Genomic DNA, 23791 nt, shown 5'->3' on the forward strand with positions numbered 1-23791 from the left:
AACTCCAATACTTTGGCCACCGGATGCGAAGAGGTGACTCATTTGAAAAGGCCCTGATGCTGGGAAAGATTGAAGGCAGGAGGAGAAGGGGATGAAAAAGGATGAGATGGTTGGATGGCATCACTGACTCAATGGACATGAGTTTGAGTAGACTCTGGAAGTTTGTGATGGACAGGGAGGCCTGGCTTGCTGCAATTCATGGGGTTGCCAAGAGTCGGACACAACTGAGCGACTGAACTGAACTGAACTGAACTGAACTGAACTGATTGAGTGGTTTGACGGTGTCAGTCACTGTTGTAAGACTTTAATAGGAACTTTCTTCCTCTTCTTCAGATGGTGATTGCAGCTAGGAAATTAAAAGATGCTTACTCTTTGGAAGCAAAGTTATGACCAACCTAGATAGCATATTCAAAAGCAGAGACATTACTTTGCCAACAGAGGTCCGTCTAGTCAAGGCTATGGTTTTTCCAGTGGTCATGTATGGATGTGAGAGTTGGACTATGAAGAAAGCTGAGCCCCAAAGAATTGATGCATTTGAACTGTGGTGTTGGAGAAGACTCTTGAGAGTCTCTTGGACTGCAAGGAGATCCAACCAGTCCATTCTGAAGCTCAGTCCTGGGTGTTCTTTGGAAGGACTGACGCTAAGGCTGAAACTCCAATACTTTGGCCTCCTGATGTGAAGAACTGACTCATCGGAAAAAACCCTAATGCTGGGAAAGATTGAAGGCAGGAGGAGAAGGGGATGACAGAGGATGAGATGGTTGGATGGCATCACTGACTCAATGGACATGAGTTTGAGCAGCTCTGGGAGCTGGTGATAGACAGGGAGGCCTGGTTGCTGTAGTCCCTGGGGTATCAAAGAGTCTGATTTGACTGAGTGACTGAACTGAACTGAAGGTAGACATAAGATTTAACTGACACGTAAGTAATGAGCAAGGAAGGCCAGCCAGTTGGTTGGCCTCAGAAGGAATTTTGTCAGAGTGCCCCGGGTTGGCCACGTGGAGGACAGTCATCACGGAATCCTCTCCATTCGGCAGCATTTGGAGGAACACAGATGTGGAGGCCCAACTGGATTCTAGCTCTGGGGTTATTTGCTTGCTTCTTCATAGTGTTCTGACCAGAGTCTATGCAGAGCCTTTTCTTGCCCTCCACTGGAAGTTCTGGCACAAAGATGACTTGATGATTAGTCTAGTATCCGCTAAGCTTAGAGAGGAACAAAGTTGGCTGATGCAGCTGAACTTGAATTAGAAGGGACGTGGGATCTTGTCAAGCCTGAAACGGCTGGGTGGCATCTCTGGTCATCCGTAGCCAAGGGGTTGTGGGCTAGTCTTTATCTACCCTTGTAACTCAGCTCCTTACAGTATGAAAGCATCGTAGAAGGAGAGGATCTCAATACTGGAAGGACTTTAGAGACTAACTCAAGGCTCTTTTTTAGCCAGCGAGGAGTTGAGCCCCAGAAGATTAAGTGACTTGTCCAAGTTGGTGGCAGAATTAGGTCTAGAAAACAATTGTCTTTCCTCAATTGTCTTTCCTGTTGTGAGCCTGCAGGGAGAGATAGATGATAGAATTTAAGTCTGACTATATTCACTTTCTTTTTGGGAGTTCATTACAATTGTTTCTGTCAAATAGGTATTATCATCTTTTCCATTTTTAAAAAAATCACGTTCAGAAAATTCCCAGTTTGTAGCAGCTGAGGTCAAAGTAATAATTTGTTTCCTATAATCTCTGAGATGATGACCCAGAAAACTACCTTTGGGGCTGCTTTGTGGGAGGGTGGGCATGGAAGGTGGGAGTGGAGGAGGTGGGCTAGCCTTGTAGATGTATTCTCCTATGCCTGATTCCTTTCTTAATGTTTTCAAAATACAAGTGATAATTGGAAATAATAAGCATTCAGTGACTGGGTCTCTCATTCAACATTTATTGTGGTCCCCTCTGTGTCAGGCACTGTACAAGATATAGCCACCCAAATCATAAAAATAGTCACCATCCTCATAAAAAAGTCACCATTCATGGCCATAAGTGGCTCACAAGCAAGGCCACAGCTTCCAACTTGTTATGGGACGTTTGTTTCTAAAACCATTTATTTCCACAACTCTAAAATTTGGCTTAAAGCTTGCTATTTCTTCCAATACCAAATTACTAGCATTTTTTTTTCAAACTGTTGGAATATAAAAGCCTGTAACAGTGTTGAATAAAGCTTTTTTTTTATTTGAGTAAGAGTGTGGTTCCTCAGAAATGGTAATTTCTGATAGCTAATGATTAATCCCATGAGCAAATGAATTTTCTTGCAGTTTTGAGGGCAGAGTGATAAATTAGTATTTGCAAAATCCTTTCATCCACTTTAGAGGTAATGTGTTCATCTGCAAACCAACAGAATTTGAAATGCTTGTGATTATCTTCAAAATCACACTGGGAGTGCATGCGAATAAAAATAACAGAGTTGGCAAGAGAAGAAGGGGCAGAATCCATTTAAGATCGCTAAATTGCTATCTGTTTTGATAAGGTAATTGGCCAGAAAATTAAATGCACTGTATAGAACAAAGCTATTTCCTGTAAGCTGGTACAGCCAAAGGCCATTTTTATTCAGCAAGCACAGGAATACAAGGAATAAGTAAGTGGATCAAACCAAAAAGAGACTAGAGGAAGAATAAATTCAAAAAGAAATAAGATTATTTAAAGTACAGGTTGATATCTGCATTTGAATCTTTGATATTGAGTATGTGTCTAAAAAAATGATCTTTTCCCTGCATCCCGCCTGAGTACATTTCGTTTGTTGAAATCCCTACTTGGGAGAAATTTTAATAAAGTGGAAAAGCACCGAATTATGATGCAGGTAAAGACACCTGGGTTCTAGACCCCACTCCACAGTTTAACCAACCAGCTAACCCGATCTTCAAATGGCTTCATTGCTAAAATGAGAGATTGGATGAAATCATTCTCTAATATTCTTTCCAGCTGTAAAATCATGATTCTAAGTCAAGCACTTTCTCAACATTTCTTAAATAAAGATAGAAGATTAAATTCTGATAGGATTCTTAAATTTACATAGACTTTAACACAGATAATTCAAGTTGGAGAGCCCTAGCTTTTGAAATCCATTTGACTTCCTGGTCTTTCTGAGAGATGATTACTTTCCACATTACTGACACACATCCGAGGTTAAAATTCTGTTGGCTCCTTAAATATTGCAAGTGCAGAGGAGTCGGGGAAACGATGAGAGCTGCTGGCCGCAGGGTGGTCCTGATACTGCCCCTCCCATCTTCCGAAAGCTGCCCTTTCAGTAGCACAGCCGCGTTGACTTTCTCAGTGGTCATCTACAAAGGAGCATCTCGGGCGAGAACTTGAGCAAAATACGAGACGTTGCTGGGACTGAGAGCTCACGGTCAAGCCTGAGGAAGCCTACTGCTTGTACCCTGCCTCCTGATACCGTTTCCTCCCTCTTTGGAGACGTTATTGTTAGGACCAAACTGAAGCTAGGACAGGATCTAAGGGGCAGGCTAGGCCTGAGGTTTAGTCTCTAGCAAAGCTGAGGCACTGGGAACTCCGGCAGGCAGTGTAGCTCGACCAATCAGAAAAAGATCACCATAGCCCCCCACCCGCGCCAGACCTGAGCCAATCCGGATAGGGATGCGAGGTTTAAAAGTCCCGCGCGGGCATACAGTTTAACCAATCAGCTATGCTGTTACAGGAACAAAGAACCGTCTGTATAAAAGTAGATGTGATTCAGAGCTCGGAGCTCTCGTGAAGACTCCACTGCGCTGGATGAGACTTGAGCCCTAGCTCGAGCTAGCAATAAACCCCTTTATATAAAGCTTTTGCATTGCTGTGGATGTCTTATTCTCTCAGTTTTGGGGACTCGGACACTGGGCATAACAGTTATAAATAGGACTAAGTTTCTTTTTTATTTTCTCCACCTGGTTTGGTGGTTGCTGTTGCAGAATGATAAACATAAAGAGTTGGAAGGAGGAGGGAAAATGCTAGGTGGAGGTCCCAAAATTCTTCAAGGAAAATTTGGAGCAACACATTTGAAGGAATTAGATTTAAATTCCATCTATTGCAACTGTATAGCTTTGGGAAATCACTTAACTTTTTAATATCACCCAGCAGGAATTTTATTGGATAAAATTTAAAACAAAGATCCTAGCACATAATAAATGCATAATAAATGGTAGTTATTGTTATTAAGATTTTTTGTCTTTCTGCCGACTAATTACTTTTTATCCCTTGCCTCCGTTTCAAAAGAGGATTTGGGGGAGAGTTTAAAAATAATGAACACAAGGAAACTGGATGTGGGAATGTAAAGCTAGAAAAATTGATGCAAAACATCGAATTAAATCATTTTGAAAATCATCGCTTGAGAGGATAGCAGATTTATTTGACTTTTCTTCCAACAGATATGATATCAAGACTTTTATTGGGACCGGCAGTTTCAGGAGGTGGTCAGGGTGGAGCTGAAGACCACCAGGAAACCTTTTGCAATACAAGTGATGGAAACCAGAATGAGAGAAGGCAGAGAGGTGTGTACTCTGAGCCCCCTCTCCTATGGGGGGTTAGCCACCGTTCCATCACCCAGCTCCTGGAGATCTTTGGGGCCCGAGATCAAGTTTACATGGTGGTGGGGTTGGGTCCAGAAAGGGAGTTCTTTGATCGACTCATCTCTCAGGGATCCTTTACAGAGCAGGACGCTGCAGAATCCCCCACGTGGTTGCTGATGGCATGAGGTATGTGCATGCATGGAAAATACCTCAACAGGGACCTAAAGCCTGAAAAGCTCTTGCACAATCACCCATGAGTAGACTCAAACATTTTAATCACAGACTTTGATTTGGCACACTCTAGGAACAAAGGGGGTGACTGGACAGTGAGGATGTTCTGTGGGACCCCAGAGTACATAGCTCCCAAAGTTTTGCTGAGAAAACCCTGTACCAGCACAGTTGACATGTGGACTAATCGAGTATGTGTTACTTGGCAGATCCCCGTCTTTTGACGATGAAAGCCACGTGAGGCTTTAGGGGAAGATTCTGAAAGGCAAAGATAGTTATACAGGAGACGTAAGAGCTCGGTCTCCTGCTATTGACTTGGTCTTGGATAGATTTTCTTTTCAAAGAAATTAACGTGCTTTATTTGGGGTTGTGCGGGGTCTTTGTTGCTGCATGCGGGCTTCCTCCGGCTGCCGTGTGCAGGCTTTTACTGAGGTGGCTGCAATGTTGCACAGCACAGGCTCCGGTGCCCGGGTTTCAGTGGCTGCAGGGCGCAGGCTCAGCCGTTGTGCCTTGTGAGCTCCAGAGCTCAGGCTCAGGAGCTGCGGTGCGTGGGCCTCGCTACCCCGCGGCATGCAGGATCTTCCCGAGGCAGGGTTTGAACCGGTGTCCCCTGCACTGACGGGCAGTGGAACAGCGTTTCTCAATTTCAACACTATTGGTGTTTGCAGCGGGGTGATTCTTTACTGGAGCGGGTGGGGAGAGGGGTGGGGTATGGCTGGCCTGGGTGCAGTAGGATGGTAAGCCTACCAACCAGGTACCAGGAGACACGCCACCGGCAGAGTCTTCTAGATACTGGCATCTAGAAGCTACATGAGATACACACCTTCCCAAAGTCGTGACAGTTAAAATTGTCCTCAGACATTCTCAAATGGCCCCTATGGGGCAAAAATCACTGCTGATTGAGAGCCATGTCTCAAGGTAGCAAAGGGCCTCAATGACTGAGCTGTCTGTGGCTAGCAGGTAACGTTGACAAACAAGTAGGTAAGTGAGTTTGCCATGTCTTAAGACTTCATGCAGAGCCTGAGCCCCTGTGTAGACTAATGTGTACCCAGAGGCTCAGAGTGATGCTTGGGTGTATGGTGAGACATTTTCCGCCTTGATTCTAGAGGATCCAAGCCCTCTGTGAGATGTAGTGTTTTCTCAAATATTTAACCTTATAGTTTGTGTAAAATATTTATCCATTGTTTAAACTTGGAACTCCCAGTGCTTAGGAATCTGTTAACTTTTCGTTGTTTTGTTTAGGGAAGGAAGGTTGCCAATGCCTCCGTGTGGGAATCCTGACAAAACAGGAGATTTACTTCTTATTGAGCAAGTAACCAAATTTATTTTATGTTTAATGATGAAAGGGCTTTTTTTTCCCTCATACAGAAAAGTATTGATAGCTTGATCGTACATACTTAAAGTGTAACATCTGTATGTATAACATCTTAAGCACAATTAAAAGTTCAATAGCAAATTGAGAAATAATATTTTCTATCCTCTTGCAGATTTAATGTCTTATTGTACATGTATTTGTTTGAAAACAAATTGGTAATTAAGAACCGAGATTTACACAGGGAGGTAGGAAAGGATGGACAGAATTCACAGACAACGCAGATCATGAGAAGCTTTAAAAGAATGACTAGCTTCACTAATGCCCAAAGAAATGCAAATGAAGACAACCATGTCTTTTCTTTGTCTTTCACGTTGATAAAATTTTTTTTAAAGTGCTCAATTTTACTCATTGCTACTAAGAATACTAAGGGATTAGCCCTCTTATCCACTGTTGGTAGGGGAAGAATTGTTACAGATTTCTTGAAAAGTAATTTGAAAGATACATCTAGAACAGAGACTGCAGCCATGAAATTAAAAGACACTTGCTCCTTAGAAGGAAAGCTATGACAAACCTAGACATCGTATTAAAAATCAGAGACATCATTTTGCTAACAAAGGTCCATGTAGTCAGAGCTGTGGTTTTTCCAGTAGTTATGTATGATGTGAGAATTGGACCATAAAGAAGGCTGAGTGCCAAAGAATTGTTGCTTTTGAACTGTGGTGTTGGAGAAGACTCTTTAGAGTCCCTTTGATTAATTTGCGTATATTGAAGAATCCTTGCATTCTTGGTGTAAATTCCACTGGATCATGTTGTATGACCCTTTAAATATGTTCTTGGATTTTGTTTGCTAGTATCTTCTTGAGGATTTTTGTGTTTATGTTCATCAGTGATATTGGCCTGTAATTTTCATTTTTTGTGGCATCTTTGTCTGGTTTTGGTATCGGGGTGATGGTTGCCTCATAGAAAAAGTTTGAGAGTGTTCTTCCTTCTGCAATTTTTGGAAGAGTTGAGCATGGTAGGTATTATCTCTTCTCTAAACATTTGATAGAATTCACCTGTGAAGCCATCTGGTCCTGGACTTTTTTGTTGGAAGATTTTAAATTACAGTTTCAATTTCAGTGCTTGTGATCTATCTGTTTATATTTCCTGATTCTTTCTGGTTCAGTCTTAGAAGATTGTACCTTTCCAAGAATTTTTCCATCTCTTTCAGGCTGTCAACTTTATTGGCATATAGTTGCTATAGCAGTCACTTATGATCCTTTGTGTTTCCATGGTGTCAGTTATGATTTCTCCTTTCTCATTTCTAATTTTATTGAGCTATCTCTCTTTTTTCTTAAAGAGTCTGGCTAAAGGTTTATCAATTTTTTTTATCATCTCAAAAAACTAACTTTTACTTTTACTGATCTTTGATATTAGTTTCTTCATTTTTATTTCATTTATTTCTGCTCTGACCTTTATGATTTCGTTCTTTCTACTGACTTTGGGTTTTCTTTGTTCTTCTTTCTCAGGTTGTTTTAGGTGTAGGGTTGGATTGTTTACTTGAGATTTTTCTTGTTTCTTGAGGTGAGGTTGAACTGATCTAAACTTCCCTCTTAGAACTGTTTTTGCCTCCCATAGGTTTGGGGTCATCATATTTTCACTGGCATTTGTTTCTAGGTATTTCTGTTTCTTTAGTCCTTTGATTTCTGCAGTAATCACCTGGTTATTTAGCTACACACTGTCTAGTTTCCATGTATTTGTGTTTTTTAAAGATTGCTTTACTGTAATTGATTTCTAATTTCATAGCATTGCGGTCAGAAAAGATGCGTGATACAATTTCAGTTTTCTTAAATTTTCCAAGGCTTGATTTGTGACCCAAAATATGGTCTATCCTGAAGAATTGAGAAGAAAGTTTATTCTGCTGCTTTTGGGTGGAGTGTCCTATAAATATCAGTTAAATCTATCCGGTCTATTGTGTTAGTTAAAGCTTGTATTTCCTTATTTATTTTCTGTCTGGATGCTCTGTCGATTGGTGTCAGTAGGCTCCCAGAGTCCTACACTACTGCTCTGTTACTGTCAATTTCTTCTTTTATGGTTGTTGGCATTTGCTTTATGTATTTAGGGGTTCCTATGTTGGGTGCATAAATGTGTATAATTGTTATATCTTCTTGGACTGATCCTTTTAAAAAATAATTTGATTTTTGCATTCATTTCTGGCTGTGCTGAGTCTCTGCTGCTGCACGGGCCTTTCTCTACTTGCAGCGCACAGGCCCCCTCACTTCAGCAGCTTCTCTTGTTGCAAAGCACAGGCTTCAGGGCGCGTGGGTTTCAGGACCTGCAGTGTGTGAGCTCAGTGGCTGCAGCTCCTGGGCTCTAGAGCACAGGCTCAGCGGTTGTGACATACAGGCCTAGTTGCTCCACAGCACGTGGGCTCTTCCCAGGTTTGGAATCTGTGTCTCCTGCATGGGCAGGCAAATCCTTTACCACCAAGCCATCAGGGAAGCCCTGCCCAACCCTTTTAGCTTCAGTGCTTTCTATATAAGTGAGGAGCTGAAAGCATCCTTCCTTTAACGTCAAGAGCCTCTTCAGTTCAGTCCAGTCGCTCAGTCGTGTCTGACTCTTTGCGACCCCATGGACTGCAGCACGCCAGGCCTCCCTGTCCATCACCGACTCCCAGAGCTTACTCAAACTCCTGTCCATCGAGTCGGTGATGCCATCCAACCATCTCATCGTCTGTCACCCCCTTCTCCTCCTGCCCTCGATCTTTCCCAGGAATCTGTCCCGTTGCTCCAAATTTCTTTTATTTCTCCAAAGCTAACAGTGCTATTTCTAATACTTTCAGTTTTCTGCCTTCTTTGTTGTTGTTTTGTACAGTTTAGCTAGTTTCTATTACAGAGAAACAGGCACAGATAAGGAGAGGGACAAGAAAGGTGAAAAAGGCCCACATTGTTCATGAATATTACAATGTGCTTGTAACTAACTGGATGAGCCTCAGATAAAAGCAAAGGGCTGTCTCTGTATACGGTTCATTGCCTCTTCACACAGAATGGTGTTTTTATTTTTAGTTTTGAGGGCACATATTTGTCACAGTAATAGTAAGTGGAATAGGTCTGAGAACTTTTGGACAGTTTTCATCTTCTAGTCCTCTAATGTTGTCAGTGAAATGTATCTATAAAAGAGTCACATGGTGATTTAATAATAACTAGAACAATAGAGCAACAGCAATCTAGGTAATATTTTGTACTTCAGAAATAATTTTTCACATACTTTATTACTTTGGTTCTAACAGCAAATCTTTTATTTTATTTATCTATTTATTTTTCTTTTTCGATATTTCTTATGTATTAGCCTGTGCTGGGTCTCAGTCGTGGCATGCGAGACCTTCCCTGCATCATGTGAGGTCTTTCTTTGCAGTGCACAGACTCTCTTGTGGGGACGCAGGGGCTCCAGAGCTCGCCGGCTCAGTAGTTGCGGCACATGGGCTTAGTTGCTCTGCAGCACGTGGGATCTTAGTTCCCGGACCAGGGATCGAACCTGCATCTCCTGCATTGCAAGGATTCTTAACCACTGGACCCCCAGGGGAGTCCCCTAAAGGCAATCTTATGAAAGAGAGTTGGTGATCCCCACTTTTCTGGTGCAGGAACCGAGACCTTGCTGTTCAGAGTTGAGTGTGGCTGCTCAGCCTCTCTGATCCAGACCCACTGACCTCAGTCCCCAGCTCTCTCTGCGTTCCGGCGGGTTGCCAGGCCAGTTGACAGCGCTGTCTTCCTGAGGCTGAGGAGAAACGCCAAATGGGAATTTTCAGGCCCAAGAGTGGACATGGCCAACTCTTGGAACAGAAATGATGCACAGTGGCCATCACGTGGGTGTGAAAGCTGCTGATGGGGCTGAATGACAGGTGACAGTGGTCCAGAGGAGGAATCTGATTAAACCTGTGATCCCACGAAACTGATCGTTTTGTGTCAGTCAAGAAGTTTGAGCATGCATGCTGTTTTTATGCATTTCTAGAACATATACATGCATGTATACTAGCCTGTTTTGTACTTTATGAAACTTAGACAAAAATAAAATTTAGATTAAGAAGATACAAATGTAGCAGACATTCTGACATTTTTCTCATTGTTCTTGTTGTTTTCTAATATGCAACGTGAAATCGTCTTCTGTATACTCTCCAGCTGTTCCTTATGGCTCAGGGATTCTGTAATTTATAACCTGTGTTTGAATAATGAGCTTTGTCTGAAGAATTTTTGTCCAGAACACCAGTTACCTTATTTTCTGCATTTTCAATGTATATTCATTTGGTTATCTTAATGAGCTCTCCATAAGTCTCATTGCACTTATTTTGTATTCTTTCCAGCTTTCAGTGGCTTGTCTCATTGTAATGTTCCACTGAAGACAAATGACTTAACTTTAAGTAGCAGAGAAGGCAATGGCACCCCACTTCAGTACTCTTCCCCGGAAAATCTCATGGACGGAGGAGCCTGGCTGGCTGCAGTCCATGGGGTTGCTGAGAGTCGGGCACGACTAAGCAACTTCACTTTCCCTTTTCACTTTCATGCATTGGAGAAGGAAATGGCAACCCACTCCAGTATTCTTGCCTGGAGAATCCCAGGGACGGAGGAGCCTGGTAGGCTGCCATCTATGGGGTCGCACAGAGTCGGACACGACTGAAGCAACTTAGCAGTAGCAGCAGCAGCCTTGAACCCAGATAAATATGTATGGATCCAGGACCAAATAAATGTCTAGTCAGAATCAGAGGACATGGCATCATGAGTCAGCCACTGACACGTTTGGTCTAGACTTGCAAGGTTATGTTTGATTTTCCCTGTGTTTGAGTATTTGGCAAACACATTTATTTATTTCAAGAATTTTATTTTGGGGAAAAATATTTCTCGTAGTTCATCTATCTAAATAAACTGAGGGGGGAAAAAAAGAAAAGTAATTCCTTTACTGGTTTCTTTGATCCAAATTTTCAGAATGCTAAGAGGTTGGAGGATATAATGTTTATGTATGGAATTTAATATTTTTTTCCCCCACAAGAACAAAGACAATAGTTTGTAGGGATTCCCTTATTTATCTTGAGATTTACAATTAAAAAAAATACACATCAACTAGAAATTGTTGTTTGAGATATAGCAAATATATGGGCAGTGTTCTCAATCTCTCTCCTTTGTAGATGAGGAGGGATACAAAATCGTAGTGTTTTTTTTTTTTTTCTTTTCTTTTCTAGATACATTCTCATTGGTAGGCAACACAGAAAACGAGTTTGAGAAAAAGCAGCTGCCCTTTTGTCCCAGTTCTCAGAAACGTCACTGTGATTTTCTGCCATTGCGCTGAAGTGCAAACCCTGTAGACTTTGCCAGAACGTCCCTGAAACCTCAAATAGCTGAATGCTCATGGCATATCCCTGCTACAGGCGGAATTGCCCTTGTAGGCAGCCCAGTGGCGCAGTGCGGCCTCCTGCGCTCAGAGGAAGCACTGTGGTGGGCTCTCCCCGGAAGCCCCTGCTCTCTCCACACTGGAGATGTAGGCGTAGTAAGTCCAGAGTAAGCTCTCTCCTCGTTGCTGTTGCTTTGTTTTTATTTTTTAATTGGAGGCAAATCGCTTGGTAATGGTGTGTTGGTTTCTGCCGTGTAACAGTGCAAATCAGCCGTAATTAGACATATATCACCGCCCCCTTGCGCTTTCCTCCACGCCCCCGCCCGGGTCCTCGGAGAGCGCCAGGCTGGGCTTCCTGTGTTACACAGCAGCTTCCCTTCCGCATGGTTTCGTCTATGTGTCGATGCTGCTTTCTCCCGTTTTGAATTCTCCCACTCTCTCCCTCTCCCAGTGTGCACAAATCCGTTCCTTACGTCTTCATCTCCATTCCTTCCCTGCCAGTAAATAGCTTTAGCAGCGCCATATTTCTAGATTCCATATACATGCGTGTGTGCGTGCTTAGTTGCTTCAGTCGTGTCCAACTCTCTGCGACCCTGCGGACCATGGCCTGCCAGGCTCCTCTGTCCCTGGGATTCTCCAGACAATACTGGAGTAGGTTGCCATTTCCTTCTCCACCATATATATGCATTAATGTACAATATTTTCTCTTTCTGACTTAACTTCACTCTGTGTAATAGGCTCTAAGTTCATCTGCCTCACTGGAACTGACTCAAATTCACTCTTTTTTCAAGGCTGAGTAATATTCCAGTGCATGTATGCACCATATCGTCTTTACCCATTCGTCTGTGGGTGGATATCTAGGTAGCTGCCATGTCCTGGCTGTTGTAAATAGTGATGCAGCGAACGCTGGGGTATATGTGTCTTTCAGAATTGTGGCTGTCTCAGGGTATATGCCTAGTACTGGGATTGCTGGGTCATATGGTAGATGTCCTCCTAGTTTTTAAAGGAGTCTCCTTTCTGTTCTTCACAATGGCTGTATCAGTTTGCATTCCCACCAACAATGCTGGAGGGTTCCCTTTTCTCCATATAGTAAGCTTTCAAAAGGAGAGAAATTTGAAGATTTCCCAGTCCATTCCACTTTCCACTCTGACTCATTCTTGGAGTCACAGGGACTCTCTGACATGACCGCAATGGGAGAAATGCTCACCTAACATTTGTTGGTGGACTTCACCAGTAACGGCTGCTTCACTTTGTCCTGCTCGTGTGAAAGGATGTGGGAACTTTCATTGCTGATGGCAGCACACTGGACAGATTTTGGAAAAGAGCTCTCATTTGTTAGAGAGTTGAAAGAGAATTTCCATGTTTATGTTTTTCTTTCACTAAAAAGAGTGAGTTTTTTGGTCTTTTTCAAAAGTGGATTTTTAGGCTCACTGTATATTTGATGACATGATCTTTGAGTGGCTTATTTGAAGAAGTCATTTGAACTTGATAAGCTTTCATTTTTATAATTAAGAACGTAATTCTATATATGTGTTTGTGTATATGTGTGTTTGTTTTATTATTTTATTCTATTTTAATTGCTTACTTTTCCTCTCAGCCTTGGCCAGGTTTTTTATACTGGGTGAAGAACTTTATAGGCAAACTGGTGATTTGGGGGGTAATCATCGCTTGTCAGCTGGGCAGGCCTGGAACCACTCCTGGGTCATCACCATGGCTGTAGGGTCTTCCATGAAAACTCTTCAAGGGTCATTTCCTGGAATCTCATCAGGGCGCATCTCCCCATCCACGGAGTCCTGGATCTGCACAGTCTTTGAAAGCATATTCTTATCACAAATCAAGGCATACATGGAGCAAGAGAAGCTTAAGGGTAGAAGAATCACCACAATCTGTACTTTAGTGAGTAGATGACCTTTAACTCACTTTATCCAATTTTAAGCCAGATACATTGACTTCATAAGTAGCATTAGATCAATAGGGACCGTTTCATCATGGTTAAGGCACCCTAAAGTTCCAGAGATCTGAGGGCATGTGATTATTATTGGATAATGGTGACCTTAATTTTTAACATTTTTATCTGCAATTGTTCCATATAAAAATATACAATTCTCCAAAATATACTACTGTAAAAGATGACTCATACCTTCATAAAATAGGAAATAGTAGATAAATCTGTTAATAATTGATGAATTAAATAAAACATGAGATTATAGGCAAAAGGGATAAATATGTGAGGGAATGCTGAATCAGAGATGTAGTGGGCATGGTTAGATATGGGGAATAAATGCACTTGTTCTGAAATTACTGATTTATAGTTAAGACCAGTATATGGGTAACACTCAGGATAGTCACAAAGAAAGAAAGAAAGAAAGAAAGAAAGTGAAGTCGCTCAGTTGTGTCAGACTCTTTGCGACCCCATGGACTGTAGCCTACCAGGCTCCTCCGTCCATGGGATTCTCCAGGCAATAGTACTGGAGTGGATTGCAATTCCCTTCTCCAGGGGATCTCCCCAATCCAGGGCTCGAACCCGGATCTCCCGCATTGTAGACGGGCGCTTTACCGTTTGAGTCACCAGGGAAGTCAGGATAGTCACAAGTGTCCATTAATTTCATATTTAGCCTGCAAGTATTCATTGAAGTTGTTAATTATGGGGAATATAAAGAAACTTAACAGGCAATAGAATAAAAATAAATGGTGGTGTTACTTCAAACTAAAAGGCTTCTGCACAGCAAACTACAAAACAAAAGACAACCCACAAGATAGGAGAGCATTTGCAAACCATATATCTGATAAGAGGTTCATCTCCAATATAAAAGAGACTTCTATAGGTCAATATTAAGAAACAAGCAAAATAAAAAAAACCAACACAGTTTTTAAAATGGGCTAAGGACTTGAACAGACATCTCTCTGAGACGACATACAGATGGCAATTAAGTACATTAAAAGGTGCTCAACATCACTGACCATCAGTGAAATGCAAATCAAAACCACAGCGTCACCTCACATCTGTTACTAACGAAGCAAAAGACAACACGTGTTTGTGAGGGTGTGGAGAAAAGGGAATTCTTGTACAGTGGTGATGGGAACGCACATTGGTCCAGCTACTCTGGCAAGCAGGGTGGTGGCTTTCGGGTTTAGGAGACATAGAGCTGGCTGGAAGATGGGCTGAGTCCCAGAGAAGAACAACAGAAGGGGGTGTGGAATCCAGGGAGGCAGTCTGGGGCAGCGGGGACCAGACCAGAAGGATCGGGCACCCAGGTGGAGGGAGACAATTAAGGCTCAGTGCCCAGGAGAGGGGAGAAGGCAATGGCAACCCACTCTAGTATTCTTGCCTGGAAAATCCCATGGACGGGGGAGCCTGGTGGGCTGCGGTCCATGGGGTTGCACAGAGTTGGACACGACTGGGCAACTTCACTTTCACTTTTCACTTCATGCATTGGAGAAGGAAATGGCAACCCACTCCAGTGTTCTTGCCTGGAGAATCCCAGGGACGGAGGAGCCTGGTGGGAGGCCGTCTATGGGGTCGCACAGAGTCGGACACGACTGAAGCGACTTAGCAGCAGCAGCCCAGAGAGGAGCTTGACACCAGGCCCTTAGTTCCCCAGGGGCAGAGCGTTTGTTTCCACGGTGACTGGGGACCATTGGTGAGAGAACCCACAGAATAGAAGGACCTAGAGGGATCGTGGCTCATGTGATTCACGTCTCCTACGTTTTCAACTTCTGAAAAGCAGGGACCAGACCTTATTTGCTTTGGAAACCCCAGAGCCTGGTAGTCTGCACTCAGCAAGCATGTGCTGTTTGAAAGTGAAGCTGGACTGGTTTCCCCCTACCCTTGTCCCAAGGGTTTTCCTGCTGAAAAAACAAGTCCCCGCTGACCTAAATCTCTTAATCCTCTGTAGACACTGGGTGGATGAGACGGGAAGGGCTTGAGTGTCTAGCGGGGTGGACACCGGGGGTTTTCATGAGCAGAAGAAACGCCCTCTTCTCTCCTGCTGGCTACTCGTGGACCCCTGCTCACTGTCACTGACCCGATAAAGGATTTTGAATGGAGGGCTGTGATTTGGATAAGCCCTCTTCGTTCCAGCTTTTGTAAAGTTCCTACAAATCAACTTGTTTTCAGTGGTCTCTCTGAAACAGTCCATGGGGTGGCAAAGAGTCGGACAGAACTGAGAGACTCACACTTTCACTGAGAGATTCACGGTTCTTTCACAGGCCCGCTTCCTTGTTCCATTGGTTTGATGTGAGCAGGAGCTTGTAGGTCATATTCTAAAGTCCGGGGTGTTAGTCCCACCTCCCCTCTCCACCACGGAGAAACAGACTGATGAGCCAATCCACCAAAACCGCGGCAGTATCATCTTCCGAAATGCTAGCTTCGAATAAAAAGATGTGCATTTATTCATTTACGGCAGCTCCGGGCCTTCGTTGAGGCACTGAGGCCAGCTTAGCTGTCACGGCATATGGCATCTGCCCAGACCAGGGACCGAACCTGCATCCCTGGCATGCCAGGCGTGTTATTAATACCACGGAACCACCAGGGAAGCCCTGAATAAAACGACTTTGACAGGTTTACAAAACCCGGAACTTTGTTGTGAGCTCCTGAGAGAAAAATACAAATTAGCAGTTTTTCGTATGTTTTGACCCTCTCCTACCATCCTCTGGTGATATGAGGTATTGCAAACCAATTTCTAAATATTTGAATCTTTACTTGAACGTGGTTAATATGAATTGAGTGATAAGAACACAACTCATTTTATAATAGATACGTTGTCTCATATTTCCTTTTACATTTCTTCTTTTATTAGTTTTATGAAATTGTTTCTATTTTTCTAATAGAGAAAAAAGATTTATCCTGAATAATGATATCAACTTCCTCTTTCACCATTGTCTAATATCCATTTAGATTGTCTTGTATTATTATTTGTCCTGAGTTTTTTATCTAAATATTTTCTCTCTTACCCTTTCTCCCTGTCTCCTCGTGGTTATGTGACTGTTTACTATTATCTTTGTTTGCATATTTTAAAAAGATTTGTCAAAAAAGACCTACTTTCCATGATATAAGGTTGATAACTATATTTCAAGGAGCTCAATATTTGATTGATATAATCTGAATAATAAAAATCGTGCACATGTGAGCTATATTTTTTCATTCTATTGCATATCATAGCATTATTTATTAAAACACATCATATAAAAATGTAATGGTGAATAGCCTTTAAGTGCACAAGCTTCAGGAAAGTTAAAACACTTAAGCTACAGTGAAAACATCTTCAACTGGATATGTGGAATAATTACTGATTTGTGTGTGAAATTTTTCTTTTTTATTGAAGTGAAGAAGTTTCACTTTCAAAAAGGCACTTTAACCAAGAGTTAAATTCATAGAGAAAGGTTCTGAAACCTGAAACATGGATTGACGTGAACCTGAATCTGGAGATGATGCATCAGTTTCCCAGGGCTGCTGGAACAAATGATCACAAACTGAGTGGTTCAAAGCAACAGAAGTGTGTTCTGGAGACGGGAGTCTGAAGCCCGGGTCCTCGAGGAGGTTCTCGGGGAGGCTCCGCGCCGCTTCCCCGGCTTCCGGTGGCTGCTGGCCACGCTGGGCGCTCCTCGGCCTGGGGCCGCCCTCCGGCTTCCGCCTCGGTCTTCACATGGCTTCTCTCTCTGTGTGTGTGTCTGTCTCGTTCTGTCTTTAATAAGGACGCCCATCACCAGATTTATCGCCTTAATTTAGGATGATCTCATCTCTGGATCTTTACCTCGGTTATATTTTAAAAGACTCTTAATCCAAACGAGATCGAGATCACGTTCTGAAGTTCTGCTCGGCCTCGTGTTTTAGGGTCACCATTCAACCCGCTACAGATGGAAATCGGCGCCTGTGTCTGCGGCCCTGAGGCCACACGTGGGGTCCTCAGATCTGCCTTCCTAAAGCATTTTCCTCTTTGTGCTGCCAGTGGCCCAGGTCTTGGGGCCCCACTTCCAATCTTTCATGAAATGGTGCTCTGAGCATTATTAACTAGTGGGTTTGTTTGAAGCAATGTTCTATGGAATTGTCCCAAGTCTATAAAATTGCATAATTCCATTCTATTTCCTAGTATATCAGTTCAGGAAATGGGAACAGTTTAATTTTGCCTCTGAGAAATAAAGTACCAGATATTCTGAAATCTTTATTAATTTATCCATTTCTTGTTTCAAAGGTTTTAAGGTATCTTACATAAGTAGATAAAAAATGAGGTAAAAATCAATTTGAATTAAGTCGAAGAGGAAAGCTGGAAAAAGGAAAATGGGAGCAGAAGGGATAAGAAGGAGCTAGAAGGTAAGATTATTACATAAAATTTATAAGCAAAAATATTAAAAACCATAGATTGTAGAAGGTGATTTGCTAAAGATAAACTTCAAATTTGACTCTCAGCTTTCTAGGAGTCAGTTCAAAGAAGAAAACAGGTACATGCTTCAAAGTCCCCATAAAATTAAAGCAAATTAGTTGTAATTAGTTGCTCAGAGGGAGCACATTCATTCCTGACTCTGGGACTCAAAAGAAAATTTCTTGTGGGATCTCCCGGAGAGGATGTGCTGTGTAATTAGCAAGTGCAATACAATCAGCAGCATCTTTAGAGTAAACACAGTGAGAAGTTTCAACAAGTTTCTTGCTCATGATGTCCCTTAATATAAACCAGTGGGTGATTTGGTGAAGATAGTTCCTGGGAGATCCAAAGCTCTAGGTACCAAGCTCAAACGTTTGTCCGGATTGCTGGAAAGAGGAATTGTGAAAAAATCAAAAGGAAGGGATGTCTCACATGTCTTCCAAGTGATACTGCAAATATATTGCTTCTCAGCGTGATTTTGGCTTGTGCTGTATGGCAGTGACAGCAGGCTGCTACAGAGCCTGGAGGGCGGCGTCCTGCAGGGTCAGCTGTGTGTGCTCCGGTCGACAGTCAGAGGGGCAGGCCGACAGCCAGTCTGGCACCTGCCCAGGGAAGGAGGGTGAGGTAACAGCCTGAGGGGTCACATGATCTCCTCCAGGAGCCGGTGCCTGCTGCAGGGCCCAAAGGGGCTTCCCAGGCGGCTCAGTGGTAAAGCATCCGCTTGCCAATGCAGGAGATGCAGGAAGATCCCCTGGAGGAGGGCATGGCAACCCACTCCAGGATTCTGGCCTGGGGAATCCCACCAACAGAGGAGCCTGGTGGGCTACAGTCCATGGGGTCGCAAAGAGTCGGACTTGACTTAGCAACTGAGCACGCACCCGGTGCCCCAAGGAAAGGGCATCCAGAACCACTGAAGCTCCAGAGCAAAACGATAGCGGTGATTTTATATTAGAAAAATCTTTAGATGTCTACGGCAAAATACTTTCTATGGATGTGAAAACATTTCAGGAAAGTTTCACAGAACCTTTACTATTAAATAATGTTTTTTTTTTTTTTTCTTGGTGTAACTTATGAATATTCATTGGAAGGACTGATGCTAAAGCTCCAGTACTTTGGGCACCTGATGCGAAGAACTGACTCACTGGAAAGGACCTTGATGCTGGGAAAGATTGAAGGCTGGAGGAGAAGGGGATGATAGAGGATGAGATGGTTGGATAGCATCACTGACTCAATGGACATGAGTTTGAGTAAACTCTGGGAGTTGGTGATGGACAGGGAGGCCTGACGTGCTGTGGTCCATGGGGTCGCAGAGAGTCGGACACGACTGAGCAACTGAGTGAACTGAACTGAACTTCTGAAATAAACAAGCATAAAAATTACTATTTCTAGGGACTCCCCTGGTGGTCCAGTGGTTAAGAATCTGCCTTCCAAGGCAGGGGTTTCAGACTGGATCCCTGGTCAGGGAAATTAGATCCCACACGCCGTGGGGCAAGTAAGCCCACGCACAGCAACTTGAGAAATCCCAAAGGGCTATAGCTATTGAGCCTTCGGACTGTAGAGCCTGTGAGCCTCAATCAGGAGTCCAGGGGCCACAACACAGACCCAGCAGAGTCAAAACTTAAAATATATATCTCTATCTATCTAAACAAACAAATAAAGCACATCATTAATTCTGCCTTATGGCATTTATTCAAGAAATATTTAAAAAAAAACTATTTCTAGAGTAATAGAAATTAACATATCACGTAGACAAGTAGCTTTATGTAGTTAAAAGCTGGGAATCATCTGACCAAAACAATGACTTTGATTCTAAAAGATCACTAGCCTTTCTTTCCAATAGATACCAGACAGCAGTCTCATCTGTCTGTTGAAACCATACTTAGTTTGTGGCAACAAAACCTTTTATTCTGCATTTTAAAAAAGTGACAACCTATGGTTTTATTTTATATAGGATTCCTTACCAGGTATTAACATGTTTTCTTGATAAAATTAATGATCTAGCTACAGATAGAAGATAAACTCCTCTCAGTGGCAAGGAAAAGAAAAATCTTTGTTTTAGCAAAAGAGCAAGCGCATTTTTGTTTTGGCGACTTTATGCCGTAGCAGGACCAGAGAAAAGCCAGTTTCACTTGCTTGCCATCACTGCAAAGGTTTGAGATGCGTGAGAGGGGTTGTCACTTTTAGGCAGGGTACTTGACCACATGCACCTTTGCGAGTGCATGCCAAGTCGCTTCAGTCATGTCCAACTCTTTGTGACCCTATGGACTGTAGCCCACCAGGCTCCTCTGTCCATGGGATTCTCCAGGCAAGGATACTAGAGTGGGTTGCCATGCCTCCTCCAGGGGATCTTCTTGACCTAGGGATCGAAACCTTGATTCTTATGTCTCCTGTGTTGGCAGGCGGGTTCTTTGCCACTAGCATCATCTAGGAAGCCCGCGCCTCTGGTCCCCTTGAACGCCAGAACCTCCAGCATTTGAAAACTGGGGCGAGAGCCTGGAGCAGGGGGCACTGCTCAGGGTCTGAGGGGCTGTCCAAGGGGTCAGCTTGCAGGGTTCCGTTGGATGGTTCTCCTGTGAATCCAGAGGCAGACTTCTGCTTGTTCTTCAGTTCAGTTCAGTTCAGTTCAGTCACTCAGTTGTGTCCAGCTCTTTATGACCCCATGGACTGCAGCGCGCCAGGCCTCCCTGTCCATCATTATCTCCCAGAGTTTACTCAAACTCATGTCCATTGAGTCGGTGATGCCATCCAACCATCTCACCCTCTGCCGTCCCCTTCTCCTCCTGCCTTCACAGCCTCAGGGTCTTTTCTAAGGGGTCAGTTCTTCGCATCAGGTCCATCTGAAGTTAGATTCATGCCTCCGGCATTGCTCCTGGTACTAACTCAGTGTGGCAGCTCTGGCTACAGTTTAGAGCAGCTTCAGAAGAGCCCTGTGCCGGGGCTGGCTTTGGACTGAGAGTGATCAGTGCTGTGCAGTCCTAGGTGCTGTGCATTTTCAGGACTTCTGTGCTAAGGACATTTATGCCACAGTAAATGCCACCTACTCAGTGTGGGTTGGGGACAAGCCAGATACTGACAAGGGGTGGGTGGTGTGGGAGACAGCATTTTATGGCCTTTTAGGAAAGATCTGTGCTCAAGACAGAGACGCAAAGCCGAAGGGAAGGGAGTCAAGGACAGGTCACTTCTCCGCACACACCCCGGTGTCCCTGAGGAAACCAAAGGACTCTCTTTCCCCAGCCAGAGCGAGTCTGAAGCAAAGCTGCGCTCTGCAGTGGGGAAAGTGCCCCAGCGTGCGTGGCGAATCCCAGCTTGGGTTGAGGTTTTCCACCTTTATGGCAGAAAGTGAAGAGGAGCTAAAAAGCCTATTGATGAAGGTGAAAATGGAGAGTGAAAAAGTTGGCTTAAAGCTCAACATTCAGAAAACAAAAATCATGGCATCCGGTACCATCACTTCATGGGAAATAGATGGGGAAACAGTGGAAACAGTATCAGACTTTATTTTTTGGGGCTCCAAAATCACTGCAGATGATGACTGCAGCCATGAAATTAAAAGACACTTACTCCTTGGAAGAAAAGTTATGACCAACCTAGATAGTATATTCAAAAGCAGAGACATTACTTTGCCAACTAAGGTCCGTCTAGTCAAGGCTATGGTTTTTCCTGTGGTCATGTATGGATGTGAGAGTTGGACTGTGAAGAAGGCTGAGCGCCGAAGAATTGATGCTTTTGAACTGTGGTGTTGGAGAAGACTCTTGAGAGTCCCTTGGACTGCAAGGAGATCCAACCAGTCCATTCTGAAGGAGATCAGCCCTGGGATTTCTTTGGAAGGAATGATGCTAAAGCTGAAACTCCAGTACTTTGGCCACCTCATGGGAAGAGTTGACTCATTGGAAAAGACTCTGATGCTGGGAGGGATTGGGGGCAGGGGATGGCATCACGGACTCAATGGACATGAGTCTGAGTGAACTCCGGGAGTTGGTGATGGACAGGGAGGCCTGGCATGCTGCGATTCATGGGGTCGCAAAGAGTTGGACACGACTGAGCGACTGAACTGAACTGAACTGAGGCTCCTGCCAAGACAGGGGCCCTGGGCTGGTACTTTTCCAGTGGCTGGCTGGCCTCCACTGGGGTCCCCAACAAAGCAGGAGACTCCACCAGCTGGGGGAGGTGCGCTCACTACTGCCCAGAGGGAAAGCCGGGAGGAAGCTGGCACTATGGAGATGCGACTGTGTGCAGAAGCCACTATGACGTGCCCGTGAGCGGAAGTCTTCTGAGGGGACCCTGCTTGCCCCTGGTGGGAATTATTTTCCATGAAAGACCAGTATCACAGGAGCAACTGCTTTCTATGTCCAGATGTGGGTATTTCTGAAAATAGGCTTTCTTTAAGGTCTTAAAGAAAAACCAACAAAAACCCAAAACTTTGTAGCTGCTGGATGGAAAAGAAAAAAAGAGGCAAAAATTAGTCCAGAAGGATCCTCAAAATTCCTATCTAGTCAAACCTTCAAGAAGGAATGAACAACTTTATCAGAAGCCTTTATGTAATTAATAGATTGAAATATGTTTCAGACCTTAGAAAATCAGCCTTTGATATATTACCTCTATTGGAATGTACACATCTGTATGAGAGAACTTTCACAACTGTGGTAGCCATTCAAAACAAGTAGAGGAATACATTTCATTCAGAAGCAAGCATCTAATTACAATGTTGTAAAGCTTAGACAAGGTTTTCAACAATAATAAAGCATAATTGACTATATGATCTTGTTAATACATATTTTAATAAAAGTAAAATTTATTTTTTTAACCAATGACATTTACTGTTAATAAATAAAACTTAAATTTCTTAAAAAATTTTATTTCATCTTTAGTCTACCCTTTTGAAATCACTGTACATTTTCCGTAAAGCCTCTATCAATAGCATATTGGTTGGCCAAAAGTTCCTTTTAGTTTTTCTATAATGTTACAAACTTTCAGGCCAACCCAATAGTATTTGCAAACAATTTTAAAGTATATAAAAACACAAATACATTTACTGATTAAAAACTAGATAAGAAAGTTTGGGGACCATTCATTTAAACTATCAAAAGAGTATTTCTAACTATTAGCACACTCAGAAATAACTTTTCAATATTATTGAATATTCTGATTTCTGGTTTGAATTCAGGAGTGCAAACTTACAGAGGCAAATTCAGAAGAAAGGCCAATAAAACCCACAAATAATTTTGCTATTCCTGACGAATTTTCCCCTGAAAGACTAAAAGTATATAATTGTGGTCAATAGCCTAGTCTAGAATTAATTCGTCAAGAAGAAAAACGAGGGACTTCCCTGGTACTGTCAGTGCAGGTGACACAGGTTCGATCCCTGGTCCAGGAAGATCCCACGGGGCCGTGGAGCAGCTACTGAGCCGTGGGCCCCAGAATAAGACAAGCCCCTGCAGAGAGAAGCTCTCAAACATCAAGGGAGACCCAGCATAGCCATGAGTAAATGAAAGAAGGACAATGAGAAATGACATTTCTTTGCAACGTCCAAGTTAATAGTTTAGACTTAGGAAGAGAATAGCTCCTTTAAAAATGGGAAAGACCACCACTGGCCACAGGATAATGTCGTAGATATTATAACCAAAGAGGCCAGAGTTGAAGCTCAAGATTCATAACAATTGTTACATAGTTTTGAAGGCAGAATGTCACCTTGTGGTCACGCGGCGCCTCCCCGTCCTGAAAGCCCCCACAGGCTGCAGCGCCCCCCAGCGCGCTGCGCAGCCTCGGTGCGGGCTTCCTCCTCCCCGCCTGACTCAATATGAGCCTGGCGCAGGTGCGTGGCCCCGTCTAACCCTGCTGCGGGACACGCATATGAGTTATCATGAAAACAAATGCTGGAGGAGGTTCATGTCGTCTCACCCCTTGGATCCTAAACAGCAGGGACTCTTAGCTGGCCCCCGTATGTCTGCGGAGCCTCCCTTACACAGTCACGAGTATCTCAGGAGAACAATGGGCGCTTC

At 43.4% G+C, this 23791-nt stretch overlaps 1 protein-coding gene across 1 annotated transcript in view; it reads left to right on the top strand.

Moving 5' to 3' along the window:
- The window catches only part of PSKH2 (protein serine kinase H2), a 29500-nt gene extending 16167 nt beyond the window's left edge, over positions 1-13333 (top strand). The window contains 9 exon segments of the mRNA XM_052651588.1: positions 4395-4429; positions 4432-4521; positions 4524-4685; positions 4688-4743; positions 4745-4944; positions 4946-5051; positions 13034-13082; positions 13085-13190; positions 13192-13333. Coding sequence (XP_052507548.1) covers positions 4395-4429; positions 4432-4521; positions 4524-4685; positions 4688-4743; positions 4745-4944; positions 4946-5051; positions 13034-13082; positions 13085-13190; positions 13192-13333 — 946 coding nt within the window.
- Positions 13334-23791: the final 10458 nt, after the last annotated feature.

Source organism: Budorcas taxicolor, chromosome 14, assembly GCF_023091745.1.
Source record: "Budorcas taxicolor isolate Tak-1 chromosome 14, Takin1.1, whole genome shotgun sequence".
Lineage (NCBI taxonomy): Eukaryota > Metazoa > Chordata > Mammalia > Artiodactyla > Bovidae > Budorcas > Budorcas taxicolor.